We start from the raw sequence: 14,311 nt of genomic DNA, 5'->3' as shown, positions 1-14,311 counted from the left end.
TCAATTATTCATGCAACATACCACTTGGTAATGATTTTTACCAACGCGCCTTTGGTTGAAGTAGTTCAGCCGCCGGGCAAATTAACAGCCAACGAATTTCCAACCTCCATGCACACCTGAGTTCCATTGCGCAGGATTGAGGTGCGGTGGAAGATGATGAATATTCCACTGAAAGCGAGCATGTTGTTTGTGTAATTAAATGCGGATGAGAAGTGGGTTGCAATGAGATTAAAGAGAAAATTGTGTCTCATTGCATACTTTCAGGGCGTACGAAGCTTATGCGTTGTTAAACATTTATAATAGGAATTAGAGCATCATTATATCACTTGCTTCTCGATGTGTTTGGACTTGATGCTGTTTCACAATGGAATCGCCTAAAAGTATGCAATATACATTCTTCGCATCACTTCTAGCTCTCAGTAGTTTACGATCCAGCGCTTCAATTGCATACTTTCGGGCTCTCTGTCACTTATAATGCATCTCAGGAATAAATTATCAGAGATGATTGTACGGAAACTGCAGTTTTGAATCGCTTAATATCCTCAGAATAATTGAAGATTTGGATGAATGTATCTCCATTATCTTTTGAAAGATTTGTTCCATTTGAGTGAGACATGTATTCCGAGTATTAACGAGTACGAGTTCCTCTTGGATGAAATAACACATCCACTTAATCAAGTTGGTTGTATCAATTTACAACATTCATCATATGCTTCACTCCATTGCCCTGCAAACAGAAAAATCCTCATTCGACACCTTCAGCAACGCTCAATGCAACCATTGAAGCATATGAGTGGTGTCTCCATCTACATCTCACTCGGACATTACTATCTGACTTATCGGTCTCTAACAACATAAAGCATTTGAAACTGCACTCAGTATCGACACGGTACGGTCCAAAATCGGATTGGATGCAACTCTAAAAGGCCCATTGTGCACGACGCTGTTGCTTTATGGCGCATTTTACCCCAATTCTGCTAAAAAGCCATTTCCAAAAGCTGTACATCTTTCCCACCCTGGATGCCCATTGTGGTGAGGGTTGTGTTACAAAAGTATTCTCATGACACTGCCCCGGGACAAAGGCGGCACCTACACACACAAAAAAAGGTGGAATGGTTTTTATTCGGTTTCACAGAAATTATGGTCAGTTGAAGTGCTGTTGCCACCTGTCTCTACCTTTCGGGGGTGTAAAGTACCGTCCGAACACTTCCTTCTTGCGCTTGGTTTATGCCAGCACTCAATTGCGTAAGCTTTATGGGGCCCCCTTTGATAGTATTGGTTCGGACGCTGCAGTGTGTCCCTTTCTTATGCGAGAGTTTATATTTTGCTCTGTTACAACACCCATCTGCCCCGGTTCATGGCTATAGTGCTGGTGGTTCGATTTGTTTTATTGCGTTTTGGGGCCATGTACGACCGACCGCTTCTACCCGACGCGTAATACACTGTTTTTGAACTGCGGGACACTATCTTCATCAGCAAGGATGCTACATTTAAGGTCGTGTACGGTTGTGGTATAATGCTCACCATTGCGAGCGGGCCTTGTTATGGATTATGGTTCTGCTTCCTGTGTGCGCTCCTCCATCGGTTGGCTTCTGCGTTCAGCCCGAAAGAGGAGCAATAGACCCACGAACCGTTCTACTTACATTTCGTGCCCGTTCGTGCCCATACCCGCGGCACGGTTCGTTTCATTCATGTGACCGAGTTTGGGCGAGAGAAAACGGCATCCAACCCGAAAGAATGGGCAGGCGTACGATTAACCCAGATACTTTCCGGTGCCGGTTGCTCGATGCGGTTCCATCTCGCTGACCATGGAATTCAATGCCGTTTTTTTCCTACCTTTTTTTTCCTCGCCCGTTCTTGGGACATTGTTACCTAATTCCTGCCACCGTCACTGCACCAGCAGAATGCCACAGCCCCTTGTTGGCCTGTTGGCTGGATCTTGCGGTGGAAGGAAAACTACTGCATACCGGGTCCCATTCCTGCAACACCTCTTCCGCTCGAAAACCTTTGACTAAATATTCCGCATTGGTTCGGTGGGAGTCCTTTCTATTCCCTCAGCACACTAATAACTACGCCAAATGGTTCTTTCCTTTCCATCTACGCTCAACCGTCACGTTGGACCTGGTGGAACGTCATCTTTCGTCAACCGACCGACATCACTATCGACATCAACCGGCGGGTGCGCTTGTTCGCCCGATCACAGGCGTCATCGTAGGCATCGGGTCGGCCATGGTACGGGAGTCGGCCGCCGTTATGCTGGGCCATTATTTCAAACGGCGGAGACAATTTGTCGAAATGATCACCATGTCCGGTGAGGGTGTCGGTGTGGCGCTGTTTTCCGTCATCCTTAAGGAAGGCGTTGGGTAAGTTGGCGAACTCAGTATGATTTTAATAAACTATGCTACCATTATAAGGGGCAGGGTTTTAATGAAATTTGATGCGCTTTTGTAGGGATAGAAACGATTAAATATTTTCTGTAGTTTATTATCTTTTTTCTAGTAAACCTTTCACATTTATTCGAAATATTTCACATAAAACAACTCAAATTTGTTTTGATTTATATAAACAATTCTCTCTAGCACGTATCTCTTTAACATTGATGCAACATAATTAAATCAAGATAAATCAACAAATCCAGCACAATAATCCTTTCCACTTTGCTTTTCCACCGAAGCAGGCTTCATTCACTTCGCTGCTTATAGCTTTGTCCTCTCCTATCTCTCACTAGAAAAGCTTATTGCGTGTCCGGCACTGTAACTGTTTCATGCGGAAAAACTACTTTTCCCCCTCTGCCGAGCGAGAAAACTTCACCGTAAGCTTTATATATTCCGACCAACGCGCCATCGTTCGGTTGATACAATCCGGACGATGTTCATGAGAATGCTTCACCGAACGCGACTTACTGGCTTTAGATGGCGATGTAGCTTTAATCAACACTATGATACACACGTCTGCGGCTCGGTTGATTGATACCAAGCGGGAAGAGGTAGAAAAAAAATCCGCTTCTCCGGTCCTGAACCTTTTCGAGGGCAGGAAATTCATTATCATTTCCATCTGCAGACCATCGTTCCGTGCGGTAGTGGATTTGTTCGATGAAGTAGTTTGCGCTTTATTGCTGTTTTGTTAACTTCAAACAGGAAGTTTCGGCTTGGGTTTGGTCGGTGAAAAATAGACGAAACGACGATTAATTGTAGGTAGTCAGCCAAACTGATCCAGAGTTTATTTCAGAGCCCCTCCGGCTAAATGATGCTTGTGAGAGGTATGGTAACATTTCGAAAGAATTCGTGGAAGTAAGCGAGGAAACAAAAAAAAAAGGCAAAAAGAAAAGGATTCCGTCAGGATTGATTCAATCTTAATGCAAAAGATAAACAACTTGAAAGCTGTTTTTTTCTCCAAAAAAAGTTCTTCTTACCACAAACCCAGTTGTACAAGATTTGTTTTTCCCATTTTCACAATCTATCACGCGCAGACCCTTTTCGTATCCTTTTTTCAGGGAAAAATCTCCAAAAGAAGGGTTTGATACGTTTGCCTCGGTGTGTGAAAAATTAGTTACCGTTTCGGGGGATATGATTTACCCGGTTCTTGAATGACCCAGAGTCAGGGTTTAGGAAACAATGTATGCAAGTTTAATTCAAACACACAACACACACACACAAACACTCGAATGGAATAATTTGCATCAATCAAGTGCTCTAACCCCTGCAGGCGATTGGAGCCGTCAGAAAGACGAAGAATTCATGATAGTTTTCCCCCTTCTTATTGTCCACTCCATTCAACATACCTTTTATTGCAGTTTTCCGACCCCATAGCAAGTGCTGTCATTCACTTTCGTTCTCTATTTTTTGCAGGAAGATGGGCTGGCGCCTGGGGCTGCAAGCGGTCACAGGGCTCGTATCGTTCAGCTTCTTCATGGGGCTGCTCTACCGGCCGGCGTCACTCTATCATCCCCAGCGGCGTGCGATACTACACTTGAAAAACCAAAGGAAAAAGGTAGTATAGTCCGTTTCCGTTCATACCTACCCCGCCGGACGGTGCCGATTGTTGCTTTGTTCGCACGCCGGTGCACATGCCAGCCCCGGGGGCCAGTAAGCCGGACCCGTAAAAGGCTTTTCAACTTCTCCGCTTGCTAGATGAACATATCGCTTCCGTTAGTTGTTTAAGCTGAGGCCACCGTTCCAGTGACCGCAAAGCAAACTCCAATCGTGCTACCCCGGGAAAAGTTAACTCAAAGGAAAAACCTTTTAAACAGGCGGCTAGCATGGGTTATTGGCTGGCTGAGATCGAAAGTGCTTTTACAGCATTTCGGGCTGAAGCTTGACGCTATCGCGAAGCAGGCTATCGAATTTCGTGCACGCTCGCAAAGCGTCGCTAAAGTGGACCAATCAAACGGTTGCTTGCAACATGATCCCAATCTGTACGGCTTCCAGGGCAGGATTTTATCGAAAGTATTGGATTTTATTTAACGCTTTCATGAAACGGATATTACTTCAGCTGCTTCACCGTAAAATTTTGTAAATCTTTCTTACTTAAACGTAACTAATCCTTTAATGTTTTGCACTGATTTCCCAACTTTTTGTGCGTTACAATCGTTACAATCTCATCAAAAATTATTCACTTGCTTTATAGCTTTTTCCGGTAAAGAGATTATTTCACCGAATTTCCGCTACATCAAAGGAAATATCGGAAAACGAAATACTTCACATGGAAATTCATCAATGAGCACTGTGTTTTAAGCTTTATGTGATCGTGAACATAAGGAATTCATTTCAATCCAGTAAAATTCATTTTTTTACGGGAAAATAACATCGTTGGATTTAATCAAGCTGTTTTCAGCTCCCTTTTTATGTTTTAATTCCAGAATTCAATAACCTTCAGTCAAAATCGTTTACAAATATTTTTTCTTATCACAAACGCTTCCCGAGCGGATCCATTCCGGTTCACCGCGTTTCCCCTATTTCTCTCAAGCAACTAAAACCCACTCATTCAAAGTGCATTTCGTGCACACACATGTTTTGCTCTATCATTTTCCAGGTGAAGGAAAAGAAAACTCACGTCCGTACGCCGAAGCCACCGTTCCTCGATTTTACGCCTCTAAAATCCTCCTCGGTGCGGATGCTGTCAATATCGGCCTCGGTGGCCGCACTAGGCATCTATTCGCCCATATTTTTCCTGGTAAGTTGAGCCTGGGTTTAGTGCTGTCCGTCTCGAACTGTCGAACCTATCTTCACCTCGGCCTGTTGGCCGGCAGCCGGAAACAGAGGGCAACGGTGTGTTCACTCCCCATGCCCGTCCAAACAACACAACAAAACACAAAAATTGATACCCATGTTAAGGCGAACTAATGCGCTTCAATTTCCCAGCTTTGCTTTGGGGCTAGCAGCGGGAAAACGAAATCGGTCGGTTCTGCTGTTGGAGTTCCGTAAGCGCAATAACGTTCCAATAGCCAGCTGGAAACGTAGCCGTTCGGCAAACCGTCCCACTGGGACCGATAGGGTTTGCCGGATGAAATAAGGGAAAATTGATTTCGCCCACATAAATCGAGCTTTCGAGATGAGGTTTCTTGCTCTTCCCCATCAGCTGATGATGATCTCGAACAGGGCGTGTTTTTCCCGAGTAAATGTTTTCTTGCAAAAGCTTCGGACAGGTTACCCTCGAGCAGCTGTTTCGGAGGTTTTTTATGCAACAAGTATTGTGACTTTTTTACTTTCAATTTATCCATTTGCTGAGGGAGTGATTTTTTTTTCAATAAAAAAACATGGTGTAGATCTACATGACCTAACATACTTCAGTGAAGCAATTTATAGGATTTTAACACCACATCTGACAAACGCATTGCATACATTAAGGCGTATAACGCTGCCTGTCAAACAATTTTCCCCAGCGTTACGTAAACGTCACAACACTAATTACTCTTCTATTCCCACCTCAACCGATGCCGTTTTGGGTAATGCATTTATCTGGTTCAATAAAATTCATCATAGTTCAATACACTTGCACTTTTCGCTTAGTTAACTAAAGCTCCATCCAGTTTTGAAATGAAATTAGCTCACTCACAAGCTAACGGGTTCCACGGGGAAAATTGAATTAAATTCAAACTGTTGTCGCGCATCGTCAGATCCGAACGGGTCGCCCAAAATTGAACGCATTGTTCCAATGTGATAACCAACCGCATCCCGAACTGCACCGTTGGATGTGCTACAGCAGCGGTTGGTGGTGAATGCGTTTTCCAATTTCCAAAGCCCCGATTCAATTTCGAAACAATAAGAGCATTTGCGGTTGTCCTGTCCAACCGCACGGATCACGATGCTCGACTGGTACTGTTCCAATTTGCTGTGTACGGGTGCAGTTTTACACACATGCACTTGTAACACCTAAAATTTCTGCACCTTTGTTGGAGCTATGTCCCAGTTGAGTGTTGGATATTTCTTTCCGGTCGTATGGCTGGATTAGTGGAAAATATTTCATACCTACACCGTGCAGCAAAAACATGTGTGGAATATAAAAATAAAAGGTCTGGTGTACAATAAATCCTCTTTAAACTTAATCGCCATTCCTGTACAGCGGAAATCGAGAGATGTATCCCACATCGATGTAGTAGATAAGCCGCATAGTACCGGCACGAAGCGTATCAACGAAGCACGAGATCACTAATGGTGGAAAAATTACTACTGGAACGTATGGATGAGCTTTTAGCCCGACTCTACCGGTACGGTTTATTTATTGGAAACAATCATCCACACTGACCCTAAACCGGGGCTAATCGAATAGCCATTGCAGATGGCTATGGAGGATTTAATAGTAACACGTCGTTCCCGGGTTTCATACGGGCTCCCGTACGTACTGCTTGGCAATCATGCATTATTAATGCTCCTTCCGTTCCATTTCTGCTAATCGAGTCATGATTCTATTTCTAATCGCTTCATTTCTCTCTCGTTCTCTCTCTTTTCTATCCCACGGAACTAGTCCCTGCACGGGTTTAGCGAAGGGTACGATATGCAGGACTTGGTGCTGCTGCAAACCTTTCTCGGACTGTCGATAGCGTTAGGTATAGTGTTTAGCGGATCATCGATCAACAAGACGCTGGAAATATCCTTCCGGAAGGTGCAGATATCGCGTCAATATGTTTGTCAGGTAGGTCGAAGCAAGGTCGGTACATTCTACAATTTCCGGTCTTAATGCGATTCGCAAACCCCTTTTACGCAGGGCTGTGTTACGTTAGTGTCAGTATCGTTGTTAGTATTATCGGCCGTTGCCGACTACCGGGGCCTGTGCTTCTCCGCGTGGGCGTACGGGCTCGGGCTCGGCGGCTACCGTTACACCTTGAAGATGCTTGCGATCGAGCGCATCCGGGGCAAGTACTTCTCCAAGGCGTGGGGTTTCATCAAGGGTGCCGAATCGCTGCCGGTGCTGTTCGGGGTGCCACTGTGCGCCTTCCTGAACGATTCCTCGCACCGGTACGGTCGGGCGGGCTACTACATATGTGCCGCCAGCGCGGCCATCTCGGCTATTATTCTGTTCTTCGTGGGATACCCGGACGGGCGTAACATGAAATATTCTACCAATGGGTAAGTGAGAAAAAAAGGTTATTCGGATTATTTATTTTATTTGGTTATTTTATTGCTAGTTTTTTTTTTAAGTCATCTATACTCGGCTACTCAATCATAATATCTAAAGAAACATAGAAATTACTTAAAAATAACGTCTGAAATGTGAAAATTTGTTAAAAATGATTAATTAGTCAACAAAAAAACAATAAATAAAACTCTAACAGTCTTTCCATATTACAAGGAAGCTATATTCATTTACATAATTAAGTTTACATATTTTAAAGTTATAATTATTTATTACATTACAATTCATTAAGAAAATCCCATAAAAGTTGCTTACTTCTAGACAGTAATATATAATGCTTTAGTTCAAACGATTGACATTCAAGCGATTAAACAGATTGTATTGCCCCGAGAGAGCCACTATAACTTTGTCATCGTCAATCTACCTCCTTAGTTGTGTGTATTAATAAACATGCTTGCTTCCTCGCTCACAGTTCCATCACATCGCGGTGCACCGCACCAACCTCATCGAGCGACTGTCAGCACATCTTGGACCGAAGCTTTTCCTCGCAGCGCTACAACAACCCACAGTGGTACGGCAACAACACGCACGCGACCAACCTTTCGAACGGTTGTCACGGATCCGGTACGTACCCCGGTGGGACGGGCCTGCAGCGCTGTCTGTCCACGAGTCAATTCATGAACGGCGGGCTTAATCTCTCCTCGGGCGGAATTGGACCAAGCGCGTCAGCGACCACGACAACGGCCGGCCCAGGTGCCCGTCTGCTCGGCAACAGTCAATCTCTTGATAATCCAACTAGCGGACAGGCCGGTGCCGGGTTCAGCTACCACAGCCCGTTCTGTGGCCAATCCGCGGGCCAACCGCACGGTCGCCTGCACAAGAGCCTATCGTTCGCGTTCCAGACACCGATGTTCAGTGATGATCCGATACATCACACCTGCCAGCAGGCGTCCGGCTATGCGGCCGATTACCCACCACCGAGCCGGTGCTACTCCAGGTACGTCGTGTGCGTTTAATTGGACCCAATTAGAACGTGGTGTTTCCGGTGCGAGCTGATCTTTGATGACAAATTTGCAATCTTCCAGATGGGGCACAACCGTCCTATGCTTCAGCTAGTGAGGGATTCCATTTATAATCCTCCAATGCTGACATTCATTCGACTGCTCCTTTGGTACGTTTGAATTAGCAGCTTTGTGTCACGGTAAATGGCGACCACGCACCGCGTACCGTACCAAAGCCTCCACGGATAAGCCTTTGGCGTGTATTAAACGCAAGGATTAGCTTCGTTCGGGTGAACTTTCCGAAAAAGAGTTAAAGCCACCACCGTACAGCGTTTAGCCCTGCGTAGCTTTAAGGCACCACTGCAGAATCTTCTCAAGTCCGTCCGCATCTGCTACGGACTCAGATTTTTGGGCACAGCATCGCCGGCCACAAGGCTAATGAAGATGAAATTATGCGAAAATATCCTTTTCACAACAACTGCTCAACTTGTTCGCAACTGCTGTCGAGACCGGAGTTTTTCAACCGAAGGCATTCCAAGGGATCAAAGGCATTTTCCCTTTCGGTCCCAAAGGTGTCAGTCCGCAACCAAGCGACTGTGCGTCTGTGATTCTGGGAATTCTCCTGCAGGGAGTTTTGTATGATCGGGACGGAAAGTTCCTTGCTCGGTAAATGTTGCCTTTTTTATTAATGCGCACCGAGGCGGTGGTGAAGGTGAAGAGGTTTTGCGGCTCATCGTTTGCCACCGGTCGCTAAACACTTGTGCTGCGGGACACCTTGCTCTAGCGTTTGCAACCGTGCACCAAAGTACCGTCAATAATCATTTAGCGGAGGAGTGTCCTAGACCTCGCTTAGTTTAATGCAGCTTTTGTTAGCCGTTATGTCACGAGTTTTTGGGGACCAGAATTGAGGTAACGGCGTGTAGGAGCACGGAGGGATATAAATTTACTCCAATTATCCTGCACTACGCGAGTGCAGACAAACGAACGATGCCTTAGAAAACGGGTGTTTTGGCTGCATTTGCCTGCCGTTTGGAGGTGTAATTTGGCATGTTTTCTGAGAATTGCCGGTGTGATTAGATTAGATTTACTGTTTGACTGACAGAAACACTTGTCTAACAAGTGTGTCCGTAGACATTGTGGATTCGCAACTGGTGGAATGGTGACCAAATAAAATACTGTACTCAGGGATTGTATTTTAATTGTTTTTGTTTAAGTTCTTGTTAAAAAGTTTAGGAAGTATGCTTTAAACTGTTAAACTGTTAAAATTATTCTCTTCACCAAACCATCCTTGAGAGATGTCAATTTAAATTTACGCCCCAAAGTATGCAATATTTTACAAAGTGCTAAAAAAGGGCATACTAAGACTGCTTTTTAGTTACGGATTGTATTCCAATAACGATTCTAAAGCTATTAATTGGGTACTTTTTACCACGTGATTCTTAAGACCCAACTAAGCAAAACTGGACACAAGCTAGCCATATTTCATGTTTATTTTATTTTAATTGCATATTTATCGTAACATGTTGAAGCTAGTACACAATCTTAAGGGAGCTTAGAAGCAGTATATCAAACTTTGTTTGACACTTTGACACCGTCACAGTTGGTTATTAACGCATTTCGCAACTGTTTCTCTCTTCCTTTTTTCTATCATTTGGATCACTGCGAAAGAAGGAAGCAATGGAAACCAATTCCCTCATGCTTTGCGACACATTTGTCGGGTACGCGCACGTGCCATCATAGATCAACGTCAATTATCGACCTAGAAGGCATTAATAAATTGAACGATAAAAGTTCGCTTTTGTTTCATTCCCACCAGCAACCGTGATCACCGTTGTGGGGAATAAAAGATAGCCGAAAAAAAAACACACAATGGGCAATCAATTTTCCACGAAACGTATGCGCTATCCTGGGAAAGTTTTTAATCATTCTTTTGCGTATCTTTCCGCTTCTTCTTTCCGGCATCATCCGGTGTACCGGCAGGTGTGAACTGCACAACCCATCCCAGGCCGCACCGATCACCGTCCATCGGGACACACTCAACCGGCAGCACAGCTTTCGTGCCTCGAGCCGTGGACAGACACCGCGACACACCGGTCATGTGAGTGCCCGAGGTCAGCAACCGTCAACACCGCACCATCATCACCACCATCAGTACCACAATGGTCACCAGCAGTCGCAACCGCAGCAGCAACAGCAACATCATCCACACCATCACCCATTGCCACCGTACCCGGCGAATGGGTTGCAGTACCATCCTTCCCGCAGCCGGAGCGTCCCCGAAGGGTTGGGTGGCGCGGGCCGGGCCGGTGCGGGGGGTGCGCCACCGGGGGCGGGGGGCGACTGTCACTGGAATCACTGCCACTGGACCACCGCGAACGGAGTCAACTTCTGCCGCCCGAATCGGCCGATTCAGGTGGTGGAGCAGATCACGACTTCCGTTTGACTAAAGTTTAAAATACTCAAGTTCTTCCTGTGCATCTCGCTGCACCTGCTGGAGGGACTGTTCTCGTAGATAATTTGCATCCGTGCGAATTCGTTTTAAATCTAATGGTGTACGTTTCACTGGAGCGGTGCGTGTCGACGGACGCAAAACGCGACTCCTCTCTGACAACCATTTCCGTATCACAATCGGCAAACCGGTAACGCTCAAGCGCTCTAGCGTAAAAATCATCAACCATTTAATGTGTTGCTCGAGGTAGAGGTAGTCATCGACAAACAGTGTTCCTTAATGTTCCGTTTGCCAAACACCTAAAAAAAAAACCCTGATTACGTTTTTCGGTTATTATTTCACTCACAATTATGCGTACCATCAAACCGCTCATTCGCACGGGCACGTGTTAAAGAGACTGACAGCCAACTGCCAGCATGCAAACCGAAATGCAAACACGTGTTGGCGTATACATCCAAGTCCGCCTATCTACCGCATGTGGACCGCGCTCTAGGTAAATAGCAAAATTTTTATGCCAAATCGAATAATAAATTGTTTATCTTGCCCCGTTAATTCGCCATGATGGATCGGGTATTACGCCTATTGTTTTAACATAATTTTATCATGCACGTCGCATATTTACCCCGCGTATTCTGGGAAAAGCTTGCAGATGGATTAGAATTTTACACGCACAATCGAGCAATGGAGTACCGAGAGCGGTAGCGGACTGACGGATGCGATCAGTGCCAAATGTTTTCAACACTCAGCCTCACTAATTTTGTGATTCATTTGAACTGCCTGCAACGAGTGATACACATTGCCGCTTAGTGTGGGTGGGTGTGTGTTAGTGTGTGATTATTTTCTCACAATAAATTATAATTAACGTGCTGCGTGCTTTTTTGTGCCATCCACCGGTACGTGTGGTGTGGGTGGAGAAGTCGAGTGGTACGAGTTCGCTTTCCGATAAGCAGATTATTGTCGAGCCCTTGCCCAATGTTGCGTTGCGTTTCAAAGTGGCATGAATAATTATAAGCACGATCGATTCGATAGCAACTTTCAACCCCAACGCATAGTCAAAATGGTTCCAATGCCCGATTAGCTGTACGGAAAGCAGTGTATTGCGGCCCCATGGGGGAACTGAAGAACACAGACACGTGTCTCGTATCGTATTTCTAAATATTGTGTGTTGTGTATATGTTTTGTTTTGTTTTCTTGTTATAATTTTAACTATAAAGTGTTTTTTTGTTTCTTTCTTTAACCCCTTTTTTGTTTACGTTCTCTGTGGCCGTGATGTGAGTGAGAGTAGTGCAATTGGGAAATATTATTATTCTGTTGTATGTTGTATTCTCTATGTGTGTATGTTTGTTCGTGGCGAAAGCGAAAGCATAACGTTTATATAGGAAACTAATGCTAGAGTTGTGAAACGAATGGAAGGGAGGAAAATAGAATGAGTGCAAGAGTATTTAATAAAACAAGAGTTGATTTTGAAGCTAAAGGACAGTAAAGTTCGGTGTGTACTTTTACTTTTGCGATGACACAACAGTGCATAACGCTGGCTATTAAAATTATGTAACGACCGTTAAGTCCACCGCATGACGAGCGTGTAACCTATAAATTTTAATCAATCGATACGACATCCTGGCATTTTAATTGATGCGCTTAAATGAAGTGAATGCATCATTTTACACTTGCTCGTTCAGTCACACTCTGTCAGCTAGTAATTTTAAAATTAATATTTTAACATTAACATCCTCAGGCGCTTTGTTCATTAAAAGGATCAGTGAAAAAGGAAACCAATATTTGCCTTTTAACTGGCGGTCATTGCAATGCCATTTGGTATTCAAAAAGGGAATAAATATGTATCGCCTACAGTACTTCAAACACTTTTTATGTGAATTATAGAAATGTCTGCTGCTTATTCCACAGTCCAGTAAACAAGTATTTATCAACGAGCTGATCCAACGATCGATTACTCCTGCTCGTAAATAATTGGTGCACCTGAAGGGACGGTAAAGCTTGCAATGGATTATACTTGGGAAGACCTGCTTGACTGTAATCGAAACTCAACATTTTTTTTATTAATGTTTTGCCTAAAAAGTTTTCACTGTTTGTCCACCTCTCATCGCTAAATGCACGAAATGTAATGATTTTTTCCTCCTTCCTTTAATGGTAAACGATGAGTTGGCCACCTGCTTCACGGCCAACTTACTCATAGCGATTTCTCAATTGATTGAATTCTCCAAAACTCTTCAGGATCCTGCGTTAGCTGGGACGAATTTTTTCTCTATGCGAAAGGGAATTATTACGATAAAATATTGCTCTTTCATTTCCGTACAATGCCAGTACAGTTACGTTTGTATTGAAGGCATACATTTAACCAAGAACCGTCCTGTGCGCGCTACTTCCACTTGATGTGAACCCCGCCGTTACCACGGTAAGCAGAGCGGCCAAAGCGTAGAAAATGAAATCATAATAATGGTCACATTTCTCATTCCATTCGGTACGATTTATATTTCTTCTCCGTCCTTGGTGCAACCGTAACGATACGGTATAAAGTGATGGGTTTTCCGCTGCAGCCGTTCTCATCATTCGACTCCCAGTTAAGTGCATCCGAGATGGGCATGAGATGACGCCCGCAGTAATCCTCGTTTGTACGGTCCTCTTTTTCCTTCCGACCTTTTCGTGTGACAATCTGACTATGGTTCGATTTGTCCCATTGTGCCGGGTTGGACAAGCCAGGGACGGACGAACGATAATGCACTGTTGCATCCGGTACGACATTCGACGACTCGTTGCATCGTTCTCGAGGAGATTTTTATTGCGAACCATTGCATCATTGCCCCACACCAAATTGCTTCCGCAAATCATTCCATTCAAGATGGGTTGAGTTGGTGCGTTTGTTTGTTTTCTTTTTCGTTCCTTTTCTCTACGGCGTTGTTTTATCTCGTCCGCTTAAGCTGTTGTATGTTTCTCGTCAGATTAAAGAAAACCATTCCCCCCACACGGATCGGCTTTGTTTTCCATCTTGAATAGATATTGGTTTACATCAATTCGAGCAAAGAAGCTTATAGAAATCGTTTTTGTTTTTTCAATCGATGCTTTCCCGAAATCGTTTTGCGATGCATGAGAGAGAAAATTCAATCACAATTGCGTGAAGGAAGTGTAATACTTGATCTATGTGAACGAAAGCAGCTGTTTTACATGCAAATTTAACTTTCACTGGAATTATCATGGGCGTGTTTTATTCGATCCAACCGAACTTTTAAATTTCTCGAAAAGCGCCTAAAGGTAGGTAATGCGAATGACACGT

General features: G+C 44.3%; 1 protein-coding gene across 1 annotated transcript in view; it reads left to right on the top strand.

The window, feature by feature from the left end:
- LOC128302438 (uncharacterized) overlaps window positions 1–12,453 on the top strand; it is a 28,366-nt gene extending 15,913 nt beyond the window's left edge. Inside the window, exons 5-11 of the mRNA XM_053039260.1 lie at window positions 2,204–2,363; window positions 3,849–3,990; window positions 5,032–5,172; window positions 6,964–7,131; window positions 7,204–7,565; window positions 8,045–8,569; window positions 10,554–12,453. Coding sequence (XP_052895220.1) covers window positions 2,204–2,363; window positions 3,849–3,990; window positions 5,032–5,172; window positions 6,964–7,131; window positions 7,204–7,565; window positions 8,045–8,569; window positions 10,554–11,016 — 1,961 coding nt within the window. The 3' untranslated portion in view covers window positions 11,017–12,453. The remainder of the gene's footprint in view (window positions 1–2,203; window positions 2,364–3,848; window positions 3,991–5,031; window positions 5,173–6,963; window positions 7,132–7,203; window positions 7,566–8,044; window positions 8,570–10,553) is intronic.
- The last annotated feature ends 1,858 nt before the right edge of the window (window positions 12,454–14,311 follow it).

The sequence above is a fragment of the Anopheles moucheti genome, chromosome 3 (assembly GCF_943734755.1).
Source record: "Anopheles moucheti chromosome 3, idAnoMoucSN_F20_07, whole genome shotgun sequence".
NCBI classification, from domain to species: Eukaryota; Metazoa; Arthropoda; class Insecta; order Diptera; family Culicidae; genus Anopheles; species Anopheles moucheti.
This window is presented reverse-complemented; position numbering and strand designations above follow the sequence as displayed.